This window comes from Spermophilus citellus, assembly GCF_964194105.1.
Source record: "Spermophilus citellus genome assembly, chromosome: 2".
NCBI classification, from domain to species: Eukaryota; Metazoa; Chordata; class Mammalia; order Rodentia; family Sciuridae; genus Spermophilus; species Spermophilus citellus.
Window position 1 is genome coordinate 156712275 of NC_138183.1, and position 21064 is coordinate 156733338.

The window sequence follows — 21064 nt, forward strand, 5'->3', positions numbered from 1 at the left end:
TTTATCAGTCATGCAATAGCTTTCCCATAACCTGACCCAGTAGATGGCTGCTGGTGCACTGTAGGTGAGAACTAGCCAGGGGATGCCCCTCCACCTGAGAAGGCACCTGAGGAGGTTCATGGTTTTGAATGAGCATATACCACTCCAAAAAAATTTTTAAAAGGGTGTTGTTAGTAAGTATGCTAGTCAGCTCTTCATTACTACAACAGAAATGATAATCAATTTATTTTTAAAAGATTCATTTTTAGCTCATAATTTTTGAGGTTCCAGTCCATGACCATTTGACTCCTTTGCTTTGGGTCTATGGCAAGGCAGCACATAATGGGAGGAATGTGTGAGAAAGCAATATCACTCACCTCGTGATCCAGGAAGCAAAGAGAAAGAGGAAGGGGCAGGAATCTCACAATCCCCTTCAAGGACACACCCTATGTGTGACCTAAGGATACCCCAGAAAGCTTCATCTCTCAAAGGTTCCACTACCTCCTGAAGGTGCCATCCTAGGGACCACGTCTTTAACATGGACTTTTAAGAAACTCTTCTCCAATCTGAAGCAGTAAGGATGAAGAGGAGAAAGTATTGAACAGGCAACCGGCAGCCTTAGCCCCACTACTCTGTGATCTAGCCCTAAGAGTCTTTTCTATTTCCATTTCTTACAGCCCTCAACCTCCCTCTGCATAGTTCAACCATCCCAGAGCTCTCCACATCCTTCTGAGCATGAGCTGTGCTCCTCTGCTGCTCCCCAACTCATTGTATTCCTCTTCTTTGAGACCTAACTGAAATACCTCTCTGCTTTCCTTAATATGCATAATCAAAATTAACCTCCAATTTTGTTCTTAATTTCATAATATGTTGTACTTACCTCTTCTAGAGCACTGATCCCCTCCCACCTTGAACTATAATCTTCTAGCATTTATCTGCTTCATTCATCAGGAAAAGCTTCTGAAAAGAAAACAAAAACAATATCTTGCCCATCTCTGTATCCAGTACAAGTCTAAAATTCTGTGTGTCCCTGTTTTAGTCATCTATTTCGCTGTTGTGATTAAAAAAGATCTGACCAGCCCAATTATAGAGGAGGAAAAGTTTATTCAAGGGCTCACAATTTTAGAGGTCTTAGTTCATAGAAAGCTGTCTCCATTCCTCGGGGCTCCAGGCAAGGCAGGATATCATGGCAGAAGAGCGTGGCAGAGGGAAACAGCTCATGTTTTGATCTGGAAGCAGAGTGAGAGGTCTCCACTTGCCAGATACAAATATATACCCAAATCCACGCCCCAATTCCCACCTCCTCCAGCCACACCCTACCACTCCAGTTACCACTCAGTTAATCCCTATCAGGGAATTAAAACACTAATTGGGTTGACTCTTATAACTCAATCATTTCTCCTCTGAACCTTCTTGCATTGTCTCACACATGAACTTCACACCTCACATTCAAACCTTAACAGTCCCTTAGTAAATGCTCAAGTGTTTATAACTGAAATTACTTTTTCTAGGTTCCTTTAGATGGCTGATGATGAATCAGAATGCATATCTCATCACAGTATGTAAGTAAAGAGTTCCACACCTCCCATCTCCCTGGAAGAGTCTAGCATTATCCTCCTTTGAGGCAGAAGAATGGCCTCCCGACTTCTTTTCTAGCCTGTGGAAAATCAGTGACAAGTGGTTTACTCTGCATCCTTCCAGCTCTAAGAACACCAGAGTAAAATGAACAACACTATTTGCCCTTTTGATTTGATCCTGAGCCTCATGAAACTCTGCCAAGTTTCCCTGCCCTGACCTCTCGGTCTCCAATCTGAATCTCCATTAGTTTAAAACCATGATTATTCTCTATGTTTGGCCTATCATCACCACCACCAGGATTCATTCTCTGACCTTCTTCATTTCACTCTGTGCCCTGAGGTGCTGACTCTATGGATTTCATCTCCAGATTCCTTTTCCATCTGGCTCCAGTTGGATTCAGCCATCAGGAGGCACCTTTGAGAGGTGGGAGTGAGGCAAGAGGTGTACAGGAGTATTTCTTCCCAGTTCCCTCTCTACTTCAGGGCTGGGTTCTGGTATTGGCAGTATCCTGCCCTCTAGGTGGCCTCAGTTCTCACCAGGTTCTGATAACACTCTTCACTCTCCTTCTTAGTTCATGGCAAGACTAGTAATGGCTCACATTACTTTTTCTTTTTTCCTCTTTTCCCTTTTCTTGATTACCATTACTAGTCACCCTGCATACCTCCACACCACCCTCATTGGTTCCCTTAGCCCTGCCCACACCCTGTAGGTAATCACTTCATGAAATCTCATTCAAAATCCCATCTGAGTGTACCTTATTCTCTGCCAGGAACTGGCTCCCCAAGCATACCCTAGCTTCCCTAGAATCCCTGGGTGGTATTTTTCTTATGTTCTTCCTGGACTGAGTGAGGCTTCATCAAAGGTTCAGATGTCCTGTTTATTTCTACAACTGCACTAACATACCTTGTATATTCAAGAATTAATCTTCTCGGATACAAAACCCAATGCTTCTCCTTTATAATTTGATTGCTTGAGTTTTGAGAGATGAGAAAAGAATAGGAGATAAGGGCCCACGGATAGCAAGGTCTCAGGTTAATTGGGTCTAAAACTAAATACATTAAAGACTGCTTCCCCAAAGACTCATCCTACTCCAGAGGGGAAAGGTTTGAATATGGAGTCCAGATCTAATAAACACCAGATAAACATAGAGTAAACTCAGAATAAACCCTTTTCTGCCATGTTTGTGTTCCTGGAGGGATGAGAAAACATGAGCCTCCAGTCTTTCCACAAGAGAGACACCATAGGAACTCAACTATAAGCCTGCAGAGGGCAGAGGCCAGATACAAGATTTTCTGTCCTCCATCTTCCCTTTCTACTTCCCTCTCTCTGTCCCCTCTCTCCCTCTACTCCCGGACTCCCTCTTCTCCCCTCCTTTCTTTTCATCTCTCCCTTCCTCTTTTTTTCTTTTCTTTTTTCCTCTTTTCTTCCTGCAGTACAGGGGAGATAGCGGAAGGAACATCACTAAAGCTCTTGCACATTTTTTCACATGCAGATCAATAAATATGGATTTGATAGTGATCAGTTTGAGGTCAGTACTATCTTACTCCCTGAGGTCAGCTGATCAAAGTTTGCCTGAAAGTTTCAAGAATTACTTTTTGGTCTGGTTTCCATTCCTGTATTTGGGCCAAATTTAAAAACCTGGGAACTCACTGTGGCTCATATTAACTCTGATACCTTTACCCTTTCCTTTCTGCCCCATTTCCCTGACCTGGACAGCAATTATTGCTTCATTGGAAGGCTAGATCAGATATGGATGAAAGAAGCTGGTCTTCCCTTGGAAAGCAGAACACAAAAGGAAATGAATGATTCAATTTCTGTTTCCTTCAGGCATATTAAAGTAGACTATCATTGGAAAAATCTATGAGATATGTTGTTAAATTCAAAAAAGATGTAATTGTAGAATAATACACATGGCAGGCGACTTCATTTATGTATGTATATACAGGTACTTATTCTCATATGTGCATATAATTATGTAATAAGAGACTAAGAAGGTCAGTAATGGTTACCTCCAGGAGTAGATTTGGGGTGAGAGTGGATATAAAAAGACATTTTTCATTTTACTCAATATTCTTCTATAATATTTGATTTTTTAAAAAAGTGTCTTTTTTGGTTTTTGCTTACATAAGTAATATATGGATTCCATCACTAGTAGTGAATTCCTTAACAATTTTTTTAGGTCTTTTCTTGTCTGTATGTTCTCCAAAGAAAAACAAAATTATTCAAAAAGAAAGTTTAAAAATTAAGATTTCTTCGCTTGAAATACATTCTCTGTCATTTTGGGGTGTCATTGTGCTTCCTGATCTTGATTTAAAATAGATAGTAATGAATCATCTTCCACAGCAAGTTTGACTCAGTCAAGTAAAAATGGTTAAAAAAAATCAAAATTGGGAATTAATCTTCTCTATTACCACATGATGCCTTTCCTATTAGGTTTTATTGCTTGTGTTTGGGAAGGTGAAACATGAGGTGGAGAATAAGAGGGCAAAGTGTTTCAGGGTCTCAAATTTAGCTGGAACAAAGATTAGACTTGACTCCTGTTCCTTCCTGCTCCAGAGGCCAGGGTGAGGCCTGTCCTCAAGCTGTTCTGTCCAACTGGCCCACAGCAAATTGTTCCCTTTTCAGAATATCTGCATCCCTGAATCACTCTCAGCTTCCCTCGAAAGCTTATACTGCTGTCCTCTGCATGTCCCAAGACCACAACAGTTCCCTTGAGGACAGAATGTGTTTCTTTTTCATTTTTGTGTTGCCAGTACCTACATATAATGCCTGGCACAAACCAGGTGCTCAATAATAGGATGAACACTTGAATGAATGCATAACTGTCTGACTGAATCAAACAACGCCTCCATTCTGTGTCTTCAACTGGATTAAAAGGGACTTGAGGATGGGACCTATGTGTCTTAAAACTCCTGCATCCCTGCACTATAGGGGTACAGTGGCTTAAGAAAGCAAACATTAACAAATGCATATTGAGCAATTTCACCCATGTGAACAGATGATTAAAAATGTTCACAGAGATTTGGATCTTGATTTGTTTACCAGCCTAATGATGAGCAAGTCAAGGAAGGGTATGTTCTTTTCCTCATTTTGCAGATATCTCCAAAGAGGCTCAGAAAAGTAAGAAGTTTGACAGCACAGGAAAATGACAGTTCTCCTGATCATTTCTGGCTCCTTCTCAGCAACTTTGCAGCCCCCTCAAAAGCCAGTATTTCCTTACTGTGTCCTTTTTTCCTTCCTTCAGGGGCAAGCCAAAGCTCAGTGGAGAGTCACTGCTAGGTGATCTCTGAATTTCAGGTAGTTAAAGTATAAAGTGGCACTTCTTAATTAGATAGTAATAGCATAATTATTTGAAGGTGCCTTGTAATTACATCCTTCCTCCCCAAGCTCCTTTTGCTGTTTCGCCTGGGATCCCCAGTTCTCGTCCCCTTCCTGTCCTGTGTCAGCCCAATGACACTGGGCCAATGTTAAGCATTTATCAGTGATGGTTGTTTCTTAACAAGAGAGGAGCCCACCAATGGATTCTCTCCCAAAATCTCAGAACTTGTAGCTGATTGTTGCTACAACATGGCAAACTTTACTTTAAGTCATTTTGACCATGGTGCCTGATGCATGAGATGGGAAATTGAGAGGTCACTGTGGAGCCACTTAAACTGGGAGCCTCTTGAATATTTATCTCAAAGGGACTCTGTGACCTCAGTAGACCATTCTGAGGATTCCCCTTACTGCCATATGCAATTATTCTTTATTTTCTACTTTCAATCCCTTGTAAAAACAGGCTTCCTACTGGTTCAGCCTTAGAAGGAAAGAAAAATCACTACCCACCCCCAGTGCCACACAAAAACTCTGTACATTTTTTCCTGCTTTGAAGTGTAATATATCTCTAAACTGACAGCAAGCAACACAACCCAATATAAGGGCAGATGGTGAAAGAAATTGGCTCCGGTGGGAATAACATGGGAGCTTTCAGTCAATAGCATACATACCCCTCTTTGAAAAACAGCTGGTTGAATGAATGCCCCATCTCAAGGAAGGAAGGGCCAAGGGAGTCATTAAGGAAAGCAAGAAACTCAGTTTTACATCTCATTCAAAAGATGGATTCACTATATTCCTCCTGATCCAGGTGGGTGAGTTAGTTTAGTGTGGAATGTGTCTGCCCTCACTGAAAACTCCAGTTAGGCAATGAATTATTCCAAGTAAATTAAGTGTATTGATGCCCTCCCCTTTCTGACACTTTGCAGATATTGCTATCAAATCATGTTCCATGCAAGTGTCAGCTTTTGCCACAGACATTAGAAGAGGAGAACAAATATTCACTTGAGTTTCTCAGCATCTAATAAGTACTCGTGGGGTATAGAAGGACTTGGGGAGACCAGGCAACAGCAGAATCCTATGCTGAGACAGTCTACCTTAGAGACTTTAGCACAATAAGCTGATGAAAACAGGGTGGTGGGTTGAATCCTATATTCTTCAGGAAATATCAGATCAAGGCCATGATGTGGGGTCTTAATTTCAGCCAATATTCATACAAATGCAAATGGATCGGAACAAAGATGAGGCAGAGGAATATGGATATAAACTGTAAATCTATCACAATTCCAGAAAACAACCATATTGCATACCCTATGGATAGGAGGTAGCACAATACCTTTCTTAACTGTAAGGAGTTAGTCTCTTTTAAGGAGAATCATTTCATCAGGTCCTCGGTTGGGACTTACTTCTTTGATTTGCATTTACTCCTTGCCCAACTGACAAAATTCCTCTGTTGAAATCCTAAACCCCAGTGGATGGTATTATGAGGTAGGACCTTTCCTTTGGGAGGTGATTAGATCATGAAGGTAACCTGGAGGGAATTAGTACCCTCATAAGAAAATAAAAGAGAGCTTCCTCTTTGTTCTTTGTCATGTAAGGATACTATGAGAAGGTGTTCATCTGAAAACTAGGAAGTGGGCCCTCACGAGACACCAGATATGCCAGGACCTTGATTTTGGACTTCCCAGCCTCCAGAACTATAAGAAATAAACTTCTCTTGTTTAAGCATCCAGTCTATAGCATTCTGTTATAGCAGCCCAAACTGACTGAGATATGTATCATAATGACCAGACTCATCCATTTCTAAATATTAAATTCTTATCCTCAAGAAAAAAGACTCTATCTAGGTGAGTTCTTTTCAGATCAAAAACTATCCTATTAAGGCTCTTGCATATATTCTAAGAATGAATTGTCTGAGGATGAAGGGTCCAAAGATGAACGGCCTGGCCCAGATATTTAACAAATGTATGCTATAAAGTATTATTTTGTTCTTATTAAAAGCCCTTAGCACATATGAAAATACTTATGGATAAAAGAGAACATATCTGAATTTGCTTCAAAATGATCCAGTGAGATGGGAGGAAGCAAGGAAGATAAATGAAAGTCTTAGCCATAGTGTGAGAGTTGGGTGTTGATGTAGCAGGGTTCTAACAGTGGTTCTGAAACATGAGCATGCATCAAAATTATCTGGAAGGTTTGGTAAAACACAGGTAGCAGGGCCACACCTCAGAGATTCTGATACAAGAGGCCTGGGGGAGGCATTGCAACAAGTTCTTAGGCAATACTGCTGCTGCTGGCCCAGGGTTTCATGTTGAGAACCACTGTATTATATTTACCCTTTCCACTTACATGATCAAGGGTTGGGGATGTAGCTCAGTGGTAGAGCACTTGCCTGGCATATGCAAGGCCCTAGGTTCAATCCTCAGTAATGCAAAAACAAAATAAAAATATTTCCATATGCTCAAAAAAATAAAAATAAAGTGGAGCTGTACTCAGCTGGCACAACACAACAAGATATAAGAGGAAGAGTCTCTGTTTCTGCCTACTTCTAATCTCAGACATTTGGCAGATGAAAAAGATGAAGACACACAGACCCCAGAAAAACAATGAGCCATCAACTCAATTCAAATTGGACCTAGCATGGGAAAAATTAATGTTGGTTTTCCTCATTTACTTTGAACCTATGTCTGCATAATTGTTATAGAGTGTGATAGCTTCTCAGCTGGTTTGGGACTGTGCAGTTAAACAATATGAATAACTGGGGTTTTCACTTTATTTTATGTAAGAGCTAGACTTAGGTGGTGATTTATACAGATTGATGGCACCACCTCCCATATTTGCCTGCAATTCTGGTTGGATTCAAAATGTATAGTGTATAGTCAGAAATCTTTCTCTCTATCCCTTCAGATGCATCTGTTTCAAGAAAATCAACATGAAGTTTCCTGGATCTAGTTGGGTCAAAAGGCATCAGATGATGAAGAAAAAAACTTTTGAGCTTGAGACTAGATGGGTACAGGAAGGGTACTAGGAGTTTCAACTGAATTTTTACTTCCTTCAAATACCATTTAGCAAACAATTACTATGTTCTAGGCATTGAGTTTTATAAACTCTGAGATATGCAAATTTAAATTCCAAAAAGATGGACCTTGGCCTTGAAGCTCTCACATCTAGTTTAGATGGGAGACAGGTAAATTGTTATAATATTATCAAGTAAATAACAAGAGATTACAAGAATGCTGTGAAACCCTAGATGAGTAAATTATTCATTTTAAACTGAGTGGAAGAAGAATGACTCAAACTCCTCCTGGATGGCATTGGCTATGTTTTGGATAAGTGTCTTCCACATGCTCATGTGTTAAAGGTTTGGTCCGGGTCCATGGTGCTATGGGGCTAAGTGAAATAAGCCAGACTTGGAAAGTCAAGGGTCAATATTTTTTCTCAAAAGTGGAAGCTAGAGAAAAGGAATAAAAAAGAGGTCTTATGAAAATAAAGGGAAACCACTGAACAGAGTAGTACAAGGGGGTGGAGAGGGAGTAAGAAAGGGAGGACACGGGGAAGTAACTGGGAAAGGAAATTTATCATATTATGCTATGTTCATGTACGAATATACCACAGTGAATCCCATTTATATTTATATATATAATTATTATGCACTAATTAAAATAACAGTAATAGAAGGGACATCAGTAGAGTAGAGCAAGCAGATGGGGAGGAAAGAATGGAGAGAAAGAGAAGGTACTGGGGAATGAGATTGATTAAATTATCTCTTATTTATTGATTGAATTATCTATTATTGATTTAAATTATGCATATAGGAATGTGGTATAATGAATTTCACTACTATGTATAATTGTGCCAATAAAACAAAAATCACCTACTGTACAATACCTTTCTTTCTACATTGTCAAACCTCAGATGATATATATAGCAAAAATGAATGAATTTAGTCAGTTATCATGATAATTGGTAGTGAAGGTGTTTTGGAGTATAGCAACCACGACTTGTTTTCCTAAATATTTGTGGAATTCCTTTGTGTTATTCAAGGTATATAGGTTAAAACACTCTTGTGTAGAGAGAAGTGTTACAAGTTTTATATTTGCTCTTTTAAAATGCATTTTAATATTTTGAGGTGTTTTAAAGACCAAATTTAAAGGGCAAAAAGTCTTGAGGGCTAGATTCTATCCCTAGAAAATGTTGATTTATCTCTCTGCATTGGGAAAGAAAGAGAAAAAAGTGAAAGCTGAAAGTCAGGCTGATTCTAAAAGAACCAAGTGAGTGCCTTTATTGATACCTTGCCCTTTGCAGTGTGTATCAGTGAGTAGGTGACATTTGCCTGAGGCTTAGCTCCATTTGTAACTAAAAGGATACTGAGGGTACTTGCAGAACACAAAATGATAAATGGAAAAAAGGCTTTGGGTTGAATGCTACTGTTCTAAAGACTATTAATATATCCAAATTTTTAGAATTCCAATTTAGTTAGTAAATACTGGTTGAGAATATATTTCCATCTAGATGAGTAGTGTTTTCCAGCAATGATCAAGGTGGATTTTCCCTGCAACTGTACTTTTAATTGATGACCTTCACTAGAAGTGTACTTAGTTTGAAATTTCTTTCTCATTTATAGTATATCCTTATGTATATCTCTTAAATTTTAATTTTCCTTTTAGTGCTGTCCAACTTTTCTACTCAGTGAGGGATATCTTTCATTTGTTCCATGATGTTGTACCAACATATCATAAGTAAGTACTACTTTATCTCAGTTCTGTATAATAGTTGTATGTCTAAAATATTTATTTATTTAAAACTACTATTTTAATATTTTCACCAAAGATATTTTGGTTACTGAAATTCACAATAAAATGCAGTGAACCATTTTAAAGGACTTAGATATTTACTATTAATAAGGGTACAGAATCTTACAGTAAATAATGCAAATTTAAAAACTCAAAATTGCCTTGCCTGTTTTAATGCCTATACATTTTAAGAATTGCCTTACTTATCTTGGTTGAAAAACAGAAAGATGCTGGATGTGGTAGCACATGCCTGTACTCTCACTTGGGAGGAGGAGGCAAGAGGATTACAAATTTGAGGCCAACCTCAGCAGCTTAGTAAGACCCTAAGCAACTTAGTGAGATCTTGTCTCAGAATAAAAAATAGAAAGGGCTGGGGATGTGGCTCAGGATGGGTTCAATTCTCAGTGCCAGAAAAACCCAGAAAGGTCAATATTTCACAGTGCTATCCAGTAAACATACTACATTTTCCCTTGGCATTCATAGTTTTTCGGACATAAGATATAAGAGAATTTTGTTTTCAATATTTATTTTTTAGGTGTAGTTGGATACAATACCTTTATTTAATTTACTTATTTTTATATGGTTCTGAGGATCAAACCCAAGGCCTCGTCATGCTAGGTGAACGCTCTACCATTGAGCCACAACCCCAGCCCCAAGGGAATGCTTTTTAATTGTGAAGTATGATTAGCCACTCTCTGTAGCATCTTAGGCTGTATTTATTCACTTAATGTCTTGGGCTTTAAAGGTTTCTTTTATGTTCTGAAAGGTTACTCAACTGTAAGCCTTCAGAAGTTCTGTTATTTAAATGAAATAATTTGAATGTTTTTTATAAATGTTTTTAATAATGTCAAGAAAGCTATTTCATAGCCAAGGACTCTGCTTTCGCCTCCCTCCCCTTATTATTTGAAAAAAATTTTTAAAGCATTCTTTTTTTTAAAGAATGAACTCTGGGTCACTCCACCACTGAGCTTTTTAAATATACCCAGCCCTATTTTGTATTTTATTTAGAGACAGGGTCTCACTGAGTTGCTTAGCACTTCACCGCTGCTCAGGTTGGCTGTGAACTCATGATCTTCCTGCCTCAGCCTCCCAAGCTCTGGGATTGTAGGTCTGTGCTACAGCGCCTGGCTTAACTTTATTTCCCATGTGACCCTAATCTCTAGGTGGCTTTAAAAAGTTGTGAATTAGAAAATATTAAATGCTTCATTACATGAATGAAATAGGAATTTGGAGAAAGGAGAAGTAAACCTGTAGTTACAGACATTTACCAGAATTAAATTTTAAGAGCAGTATGCATATCTTTGCTAGGTTTCCAGTACAAAGAGTTGACTCAGGTAAACTTTTGATCCCCTTGATTTTTCTTGTTTGTTAATCACTGGGATAGTTTTGTAGGATAAGGTCACACAGGCAGAACAACCTAACTCTGAATGTGAGTGGGAATGATGAGATTGTATCTTATTATGTTCAGCATCTACAAAATAGACAATTATTAAAGCATAGAGACATGACAGCTTTAGAGTAGTAGTGACTTGTCATCAACCTTGACTTTAATAATAGATGGTTTGTTTTCTACCCTTCCTCATTGCCTAGGGAGAACCTTCAAAAACTTCCCCAGTTGGCTGCTATTCACCATAATAACTGTATGTATATTGCTCACCACTTGCTGACCCTGGGGCATCAGTTCAGATTACGCCTTGCCTCCATTCTTTGTGATGGTACTACTACTTTTGTGGATCTTGTACCTGGCTTCAGAAGACTTGGTAATTGATACCTTAAATTTGGATTATGCAGCTTCTCAGCCTAGTACCTTTGTAATTTATAAATGAGGGAGTTAGAAATTAGGTGGTGTTCCTGCACTGTTTCTGAAAGCGGAAGGGCATTTAATTTGTATATGTTTCTGGTTATTTAATTTTATAAATGAATGCAGTCTTTATGGAAGCATTACTTTTTTAAAAATTTGGGTATCATAGTTGTACATATGGATGAGATTTGTTGTTACTTATTCGTACATGCACACAATACACAATGTAATTTGGCCAATACTCCTCAGGACTTCCTCCCTCCTCTCCTCCCTCCCTTCCTCTCTTCCCTCTTCTCCTGTCTTCCCTCTTCTCCTCTCTTCCCTCCTCTCTCCCCTCCTTCCTCCCCTTAGGCCCTTTCCTCTACTGATTTCCTTTTGATTTTCTAGAAGCGTTATTTTTTTAAGACATTATTTATGATTTCCTGGTACATTAGAGTTCCAGACTTCATTGCTGATATGCATTGAATTCACCAAATCATTTATGTTGAAATGACACAATAAGATTTATACTATGATAGTTGTTGGTAATAGCTCACTAATGCCAGTGCTTATTTTTTTGCAAAACCAAAGACAGCTCTCCCTTGCCTCCCTCCCCTTACATCTTCCTTAGTTTTACTTGCGATTGTCAAAAGAAATGAAATGTGGGTTAAATTGATATGTTTTCTATAATGATAGGCCAAGAAAAGCAGAGAATCTATATGATTCACTTAGCTTTTCACTTCTTGACTTTTTCCTTCTCTGGTATAGATATATCACAATAATAAGTAGCTTTTTCTATGTAAGTAATATTTTTTAGCTGACTCAGACTCTAGGCAAACTATTGAGAAGGATTTATCTATTTTCCTAAGAGTGGGTTTGGCTAACTGTGTTAGTGATTTTTTTTCTATATTATTAGGACAGTTTTGTGATGTTACCTAGCAATTGTTTTCATGTGGATAGAACAGATATATGGTTTATGCTTGTCTCTCCTTTTCTACTGGTTTTCTGCAGTGTGTAAAAATATATCTTTTAGAATTTTGTGTTTTGGTTTCCTATCATAGGGACAGAGTGCTTTTTGGCCCAAATGCGGGCACAGAAAGGTGAACTTCTGGAAAGATTGTCAAGTGCTAGGAACTTTTCAAACATGGACGATGAAGAGAATTATTCTGCAGCAAGTAAAGCAATCCGGCAGGTGGGAGGCTCTTGCTAGTGCTGAAATTTGTACTCTACCCTTAGATACCTTTTTAAGCATAAGAGTACCTAACAAGTAGCTTTCTTGATTTCCTATAACCGCCACTGGATAATCTAGATACCTTTCACAGTTATGTTTAAAAATATTCTTTTGCCCTACCGAGACAACAGGAAGCTAATCTCTCCATTGACACACTAAGTTGACAATTAAGTAAGTCTGTAGTTGACTCATGAACTTGTATTGGAGAAGTTTGAAATATAGGCTTTTATCCATGCTCATCTCTTAAGTGCTTTATCTTTTTACTGCAGTTTTCCCATCCTGGTACGTTTTAGCTACCAGGGATATTATTAAGGTTAAATATTCAAGAAGCAGATATTATTACCTCATCTTTGCATATACCTCTTTCCCCAGAAACACATTAATTATAAATGTAAATCTGGAAAATGTGAGTTGCAACTATCTCTCTCCTATGTAAATAGCTCTATTCTTCTGACAGGTACTGCACCAACTAAAGAGACTTGGAACTGTGTGGCAAGATATCCTGCCAGTGAATATATATTGCAAGGCTATGGGGACTTTACTAAATACAGCAATTTCTGAGATCATTAGCAGAATCACTGCCCTTGAGGTAAGGGCCATTATATGCCTCCCCAGATATAAATTGAGATGCAATGCTATTGTGACTATTAAATTGTGACTATTAAAAAAGTGATGTTGAAATCTCATTTTTAATCAACACTTATGGTGGAAAAAAATTGTTCATGTTTCATATGTGACTCATGCTGTATTTTTTTTCAGTTTTGTCTTAATTATGTTTTGCTGGAGACTTGGTAATCTCTTTTATACCTAGACAAGAAACTAAGATTGTACTGCTTCTCAAGTCTAGCATCTGCAAATTATGAGTGAGGAAATAAGAAACTGGGCAGTAGTCCCAAGATGTATTGTATGGCATTTGCAAGTTAATACCTTCATTTAGTAAAGTGAATAAAGTCTTATACAGATAGCACTTTTTTTTGGAAAATGTTGCAGTTGGGATTTTATGTATGATCCTACAAGGAAAATTGCCTGGTCTTGGCCAGCTGAAGCCTCTAAAGCATAGACTCACAAAATCCTCATTTGTAATAAATGCCCTGCTTTGCAAGATGCTATACCACTTTTTCCTACAGAAATGAACTCTTTCATGTAGGCAAACTAAATTACTGACAAACTGTTGAAACGTGTTTTGTGTCATTCTAGTTACATGAATATTTTCAGAGAGTTGAAGGAATCTAGTATCTAATAAGGTGTATTAAATGGGGTAGAAAGCACATTGCTATAGGTGACCCACCTGAACAGCCTGTAATGAAGATGGCTCTGCCCTTTCCCTACTACTGAATTGTTCAAATTCTGTTATGTTCCCTTTGTGCAAAACTAGGACATCTCTACTGAATATGGTGATAGATTGTATTCCTTATGCAAAACAGTGATAGATGAAGGACCCCAAGTATTTGCACCTCTGTCTGAAGAAAGCAAGAACAAGAAATATCAAGAAGAGGTTCCCATCTATGTGTCAAAATGGATGCCTTTCAAAGAACTGATGATGATGCTACAAGCTAGCTTGCAAGAAATTGGAGATCGGTGCGTGTAACCCTTCTATAGAGGCGTGTATATCTTCACAGTGATAGCAGTGGTTTTCTTTGTATCTTATTATTATTCAGGAAAAAGTTTCAGTAGTCGAGGCCTTTTTATGGGCTATCATCATGTAGATCTCATTACTACTTTCTCATATTTGATAAAATATAAACACTTCTCATTTATATTATTTGGATCATGAACGTGGTTTTGGCATGCAATATAAATGATCTGGTATTTATAATAAGTACAACTTTTTTATACCTGAATGGAATTTTTTTTTGGGGGGGGTACTGGGAATTGAACCCAGGGTACTTAACCACTGGGCCACATTCTTAGCTCTTTTTAATATTTTAATTAGAGACAGAGTCTTGCTGAGTTGCTTAAGGCCTCACCAAGTTGCTGAAGCTGGCTTTGAATTTGGGATTCTTCTGCCTCAGCCTCATGAGCTTCTGGGATTATAGGCATGTGCCACTCCGTTGGGCTACTGAACGGAAATTTTCATTCACTTTGATCAACAGTGGATATAATGATTTTGGTATATGAATAGAGAAATTACTTTTATGTCTTTAATATTCAGCATCAGGGCTGGGGTTGTGGCTCAGTGGCAGAGCGCTTGCCTCGCACATGTGAGGCACTGGGTTTGATCCTCAGCACTACATAAAAATAAATAAACAAAATAAAGAATATTGTGTCCATGTATAACTAAAGAAATATGCAGCATCAAACCACTTTTTGATTCACCAGTTGTTTTTCTGCAGGGGATAAATAGTTTTAGAGGTTAAGTGCTATATGCTGGAATGGATTCTTTTCTTAAATATAGTTAATGATGTTTTTGCCCAACACTATTGATTAATGTGGCTATGCTCCATAAATGTATGTTACATCATATCATAATATACAGAGGGCATGATACTTACAGAATATGTTGTTTTCTTTGTGCAGAACTAGGACATCTCTACTTAAAATGGTGATAAACTGTATTTCTTATGCAAAATAGTGATAGATGAAGGACCCCAAGTATTTGTACTTGGTGACTTAGTTATACATGCATTAATGGTTTTGTGTTGATGGTAGTGATTCATGAATAAGTATACCTTGCATAAAGAATTCCCTTAGAGGACATAAGGTTATCCATCTCCAACTCTGTAGTCACTTGTCTGTCTACTTTAGCTTGATTTACTGCAGATATCCAGATATATTAGACCAGTTATCCTAGATGAGTCTGAGTAGTTTGCAGCACATATTGTCCATTCTAAAATAATATAAATGAGATTTCTACTAGGAAAAAAAATCACATCAGGATACTTTTAATTACATTTATTACAAAGTTTTAATTTGTTTATTTATAAACCCTTAATGGGTAAGAAAAATGTCTTTAGGCAATATGCTCCAGAGAGCAGTGGAATTTTTCTTTTTGCTGCTTTTAAATGGTTTTCTTGCAGCCGAGAATAATCATTAGTTCCTTGTTAATGCGAAAAACTATAGTACTGGTACATCCCAACTTCTTTTTTCTGTTTAGGAAGATTTTTTTTTTTCCTTCCTAGAGAGTTCAGTAAATGTAAGACTAGTAACTAATTGGAACTTTTTTTACCAACACACACACACATACACACATACACACACACACACACACAAAACCCACCTTTAGTTCATGTATAATTTAAACATTTTAATTGTAAAATATACATATGAAGTAATATAGTGTGGATAATTATTTTCACAGTTTAAATAAAAAGAATAAATATTAATATGTTTATTACATAACTAAAGAAAAATATAAATGGTATCTTTGAAAACCCCTATATGTCCTTCTCCAAATGCTTTTCATTAAGAGGTAACTGCTCACTTAAATTTTATATAATTCCCTTGCCTTTCTTTATAGTTTTACATTTACACATAGTCTTAACAATAAAAAAGATTAGACTTGTCAGCTTTTGAACTTTATATAAATGGAATCCTTTTTAACTTACTCCTTTTGTTCAATATCATGTCTTTGAAATATATTCATAATGGCACATATAGCTACACTTTATTTTTTATTGCTGCACCATATATCCTGTGGTACACATATTTCATAGTTATATATCCTGTTTCTTCATATTTCCCCAGTGTTTGGAATTAGCAGATTTGATAATCAAGTGTAAAATAATAGCTCATTGTCATTTTAATTCTTCTAAATACTAATGAGATTAAGCATCTTTTTCTTGGTAATTTATATCTCTTGTATTGTAAAATGCCTCTTCATATTTTTTGTCCTTTATTCTATTAAGTTGTTTTTTCATTATTGATTTATGGGAATTCTTTTTATATTTTTAATACCAATATTTTTTTATTTGAAACAGGTTTTCTCTGTTGTTCACTTTAAGTAGTTAGAGTCCAAGGCTTGAGAGAATATGGTTATAATTATCAAGTTCAGAGGAGGCTTAGTGAGTAAAAGTGCTAATAGCCATGTCTTTATCTCTTGGTTTCTTTATCCAGCTGTACTGATAACAGATGTAGCCAATGAGCAGAACATCTAAGGTATTGATGGGTAAATCTGTAAAGAAGAGAAAGGATATCTAGAATTTATTTTATTTCCATGTAAAACAAAACATTTGGATGAAATAAAATTTAAAATCATTACACTTCAAAGACAAAATTCTTTCTTTTTTGCAGGTGGGCAGATGGAAAAGGGCCGCTGGCAACTGCATTCTCTTCCAGTGAAGTAAAAGCTTTAATTCGTGCCTTGTTCCAGAACACAGAAAGAAGAGCCGCTGCCCTTGCTAAGGTAAGTAGCTCGATCTTCCTGAGAAAGCCATAACTTGACTTTGTGGATTCCTTCTTTGGTGTAGTTACTCCACAAGACTTCTTGGGATCACCCTTTGGTTTTGGTGAACCAGAATTTCATGGAAGCTTGACTTTATATAAGGATGTCTTACCTCCTGGCCTGTATGAGACTTTGTTGAAAAACTGGATATTAAGATGTCAAGTGAAGCACCTCAATTCGTTGACTTTCTAGGCATTCTCCTTTGATAAATAAGAAACAGTGGGGCAGTATTTATGCTGATTCCAGGACTCTCTGGGAACTGTATGCATTGTAATTTTAGGCCCTGATTTTGGAAAAAGGAATCCAAGACGTAGAATGAAGAATTTATGAGAGATTTTTTTTGGGGGAGTGGATAGGGATACCATATTTGGTTTTGCAGGAATTGGGAGACCTATAATATTTCTTTCTAGTAAATAATATCTTTCAGAGTTAAAGGGTGAGTGTCTTTGATAACAAGGGGGCTTTGACAAAAGAGACAAAGTTTTCTTCTGTACTTTTAAAAAATTGATGTATATGACCCTCACAGATGTACTGACTTGTCATCTCCTTTCTTTGTAATACTATCTGACACTTTTTCAGAATTCCTAAGTCCCTTAGGACTTTAAGTTTTGGAAAGTTTTGCTGTTTCAACTGACTTTTATTTTCTTATTAGGTCCTCCATCAGCCTCATTCTGACACTCTGCTATTTCTGTACCTTAGCAAATGTCAAGGGTTTTACATTGCCCATGTTCCTTTGGAATGTACATGCTGTGAGATGCCCATGCTGGGCTTTATAGCCTAATCCTTTATTTGGTGGACATAGCTGATTCGTCAGCTCAATTTTTGTTTTAAGTCTTTGTTTCCACTGTCAGTATGTATTATGTTTAAGGTGTTATCCTGGATCTGTCTAGGACACTGGATTATATCTCTTGGTACTAAATAATAGTTTCCCCTCCTGAAATAGGGGTGTGATCTTTACATGTTTTTGAGGCAGCTTCTGTCTGAAGGACATTCCCAATATAATTGGCCTGATTTCTTTGTCCTCAGTCTTCTAATCTCCTTGCCCAAAAAACATACATTGTTTTTCCTTTTGCCGCCTTCTTCTTGTACTTAGTTCTGATTCAGCCAAGATCTTTAATCAAGTCATTCTGGTTGCTTGGTCTTTCTTTTCCCATTTAAGGATCATAGAAGAACTAAACAAAGAAGTCTAGATTTCTTATGATAGAACTCAGCTGGGTTAACAACAAGCTATTTGTCTATACTCTGCAGGTCCTACTCTGAGCACTCACAGATAAAAAATGGTCTGAACCAGCTTCAGTTTTTTGAGAACAAAAAAGTGGGCTTTCTTTCTTTTTTTTTTTTAAAGAGAGAGTGAGAGACAGAGACAGAGAGAGAGAGAGAGAGAGAGAGAGAGAGAGAGAGAGAGAGAATTTTTTAATCTTTATTTTTTAGTTTTCGGCGGGCACAACATCTTTGTTTGTATGTGGTGCTGAGAATCGAACCTGGGCCGCACGCATGCCAGGCGAGCGCGCTACCACTTGAGCCACATCCCCAGCCCAAAGTGGGCTTTCTTAAGAGAGGAAGAAGGGGCTATTTTAAACGAAAATGTCTGGTTTTGAAAATTCACACAATTTCAGGTAGCATTCTCTTCTCCACATTTTTGGGAGTGGTGAACTAAGGGCAGAACTGAAATAAATTTATCACAAAGATGTTACACAAAACAACAGATTTCTTTATTCATAGATGCTATTCCTATTGTTTGACAGGTACAACAATTTGGGGGTGGGATCTCTTATATGGTATTCTCCTTTCCTCCTCCCAGCAACATGGAAAACTGCATTACTAAAGTTCTTGGGCCACGTAGGCTCAATCTTGGAACTGTTTCCTCTGATGAATAGTCTATGAGCATGGTACAGAGCAGGTAGACTTCATCTGTTTTCTGGCTGAGACAGCTAATAGCTGATGATTAAGATGATGTTCATTCTGATTAGGGACAGATTATCTGATTGAACATATGGGAGCTGGGTTTGGCAGCTCTTACAGGGTCCTTGAAGGTACTTGTTCTGATTGGAAACCTGAGTTGGAATGGGAGAGAACCTTTTAGAAAAAGTATGTCGATTATGGGAGTTAGGGAATTGTAAGAGTCTTAATTTACTTAGTGGATCTATGGGGCAAGTAGAAGAAACCTCTTTTTAAGAGCAGTCAGGATTGTACAAGTGACTAAGAAATGAAATTCATAAAAAGGTATCTCAAGATTGCAATAAAAAGAATTGTTGAAAAGGCAAGTCTGCAAACAACCAAATTCATGAGGGGATTTAATAGTGGTTCTTGTTTCTCTGTGAATGCTGAATTGGTCACCTGACCAGTAATTTTTGAAACAGAGATCCTGCAGATGGCACTCTTTCCTCAGGCCTGGAAGTATCACAAGGCATGTAGGCCTGGTCTGTGGAAACAGAAGCTAGAGAACCTGTCCATTTTACCCTCAGTTTATATTTTGGTCTTGGTCAGCTCTTGAAAGGTCATTTGACTCTGAGCAGCATTTATACTGTAAGCTTCAGTATGTTGCTGAACAATCATTTGGGATAGCTCAAACTGTTTTCTTTGATTAACATTTAAGGGGAGGTGATTCTTAGCTTTTTTGTGGCATTTCATTCTATCATCTGATTTCCCAAGATTTTATCTTCTGAAAGTACTAAGTGGCACACAAATATACAGACGCACACCTTAGAGTATTTTTGTGATCATAAAAATCTGGCCCAAAGAAGTATTTTGTCCAAGCTCCATGCTTTTTTGTGTGTGTGTGTGCTAGGGATAAATGATGATGTGTATAGTAGTGACTTCTTAGTGATGGGAGATAGCCAGAAATGCAGGAAGGTAAGCTTGTTGGCCATTACTTCTTGTGCAGAAAGTCTTGATATAAAATGATCTTTCTGAATTGTGTGTTGTTTTGATGCCTATATTCTTCCTAATACTGATTCTGAACCTTTGTTTTGTAATAATTGTCTCCTAAAAATATGCATTTTGCCAAAGCCTAAAAATTCCTAAAAATTGCAAAGCCCCAGCTTGAGAATTTCAATTATTATATGATTTAGATAAATCCCTCACTTTGTTGGGAGAAGTTTGGTTAAGAATTTTGTGATATCACAAGCTATGACTAGAAATAGCATTAGATGTCTCCAAATCAAGTTATGAAATCTCTGCCTAGAGGTTGGGGAGGAGGGCAATAATTCTGATGAGCTATGTTTAAGTTCTTCACTCCTCTTCAGAAATCAGGTGTCCTAGTTTTTTTGTTTAGCGCAGAGAGTAGGGAAGGAGTAAATGGGTCTTAGCTATTGAAGAGAGTAGTACCAAGGCCAGAAATACCAATGTCCTCCTGTGCCACAGGCTTAAGACTTTGTATATTCATTTCACTTAATATTTATTGGGTGGCAGGCACTGTTCTAAGAACTGGATGACAATAACAAGCCCAAAACAGAAATTCCATTCCCCTATTATAGTTTAAATTCTAGTGAAAGACAAATTATAAACACAAAATTTAAATTAAATACTATGTTTAAAGGTACTAAGTGCTGGGGGGGGGGGGGAAACACCTGTAGGGGTGATTGAGGATTAGGAGCTCTGAGAAGGAGCAGGAGCAAGTGGCAATTCTAAATAGTATGATGAGTCAGTGTACCATCTTGAGAAGGTTAGCTAGCCATGTGGATATTGGAGACAATTAAGCCTGCCTTGCAAAGGCTTTAAGTTGGGTGGTATATTTGTGAGCTCAGAATAGTGGAGAGTAAGGGAGTGAGTAGGAGGTAAGAGGGGAGAGAAGTAAACACATTAGATCACGGAAGCAAGTGCCATATAGTGTATTTCAGACTTGAGCTCATTCTGTAGTCTGTGAACTTTGTTTATTATTATCTCTGGTGTTTCTCCTCACTTCTGTACCCAGGAGCTTCCTGTATCCCTTTCTTTCCCAGTTCTCCCTTCAGGCTTACCCTATGTCAATTCCATTCCCATTCCCTGAATATTGAGTATATTATATACCT

The 21064-nt window shown here is 37.6% G+C and overlaps 1 protein-coding gene across 1 annotated transcript in view; it reads left to right on the plus strand.

The window, feature by feature from the left end:
• LOC308642889 (centromere/kinetochore protein zw10 homolog) overlaps positions 1-17482 on the plus strand; it is a 332905-nt gene extending 315423 nt beyond the window's left edge. Inside the window, exons 11-16 of the mRNA XM_081282270.1 lie at positions 9537-9608; positions 11253-11422; positions 12504-12634; positions 13131-13262; positions 14049-14251; positions 16904-17482. Of these exons, the coding sequence (XP_081138396.1) occupies positions 9537-9608; positions 11253-11422; positions 12504-12634; positions 13131-13262; positions 14049-14251; positions 16904-17048 (853 nt within the window). The 3' untranslated portion in view covers positions 17049-17482. The remainder of the gene's footprint in view (positions 1-9536; positions 9609-11252; positions 11423-12503; positions 12635-13130; positions 13263-14048; positions 14252-16903) is intronic.
• Positions 17483-21064: the final 3582 nt, after the last annotated feature.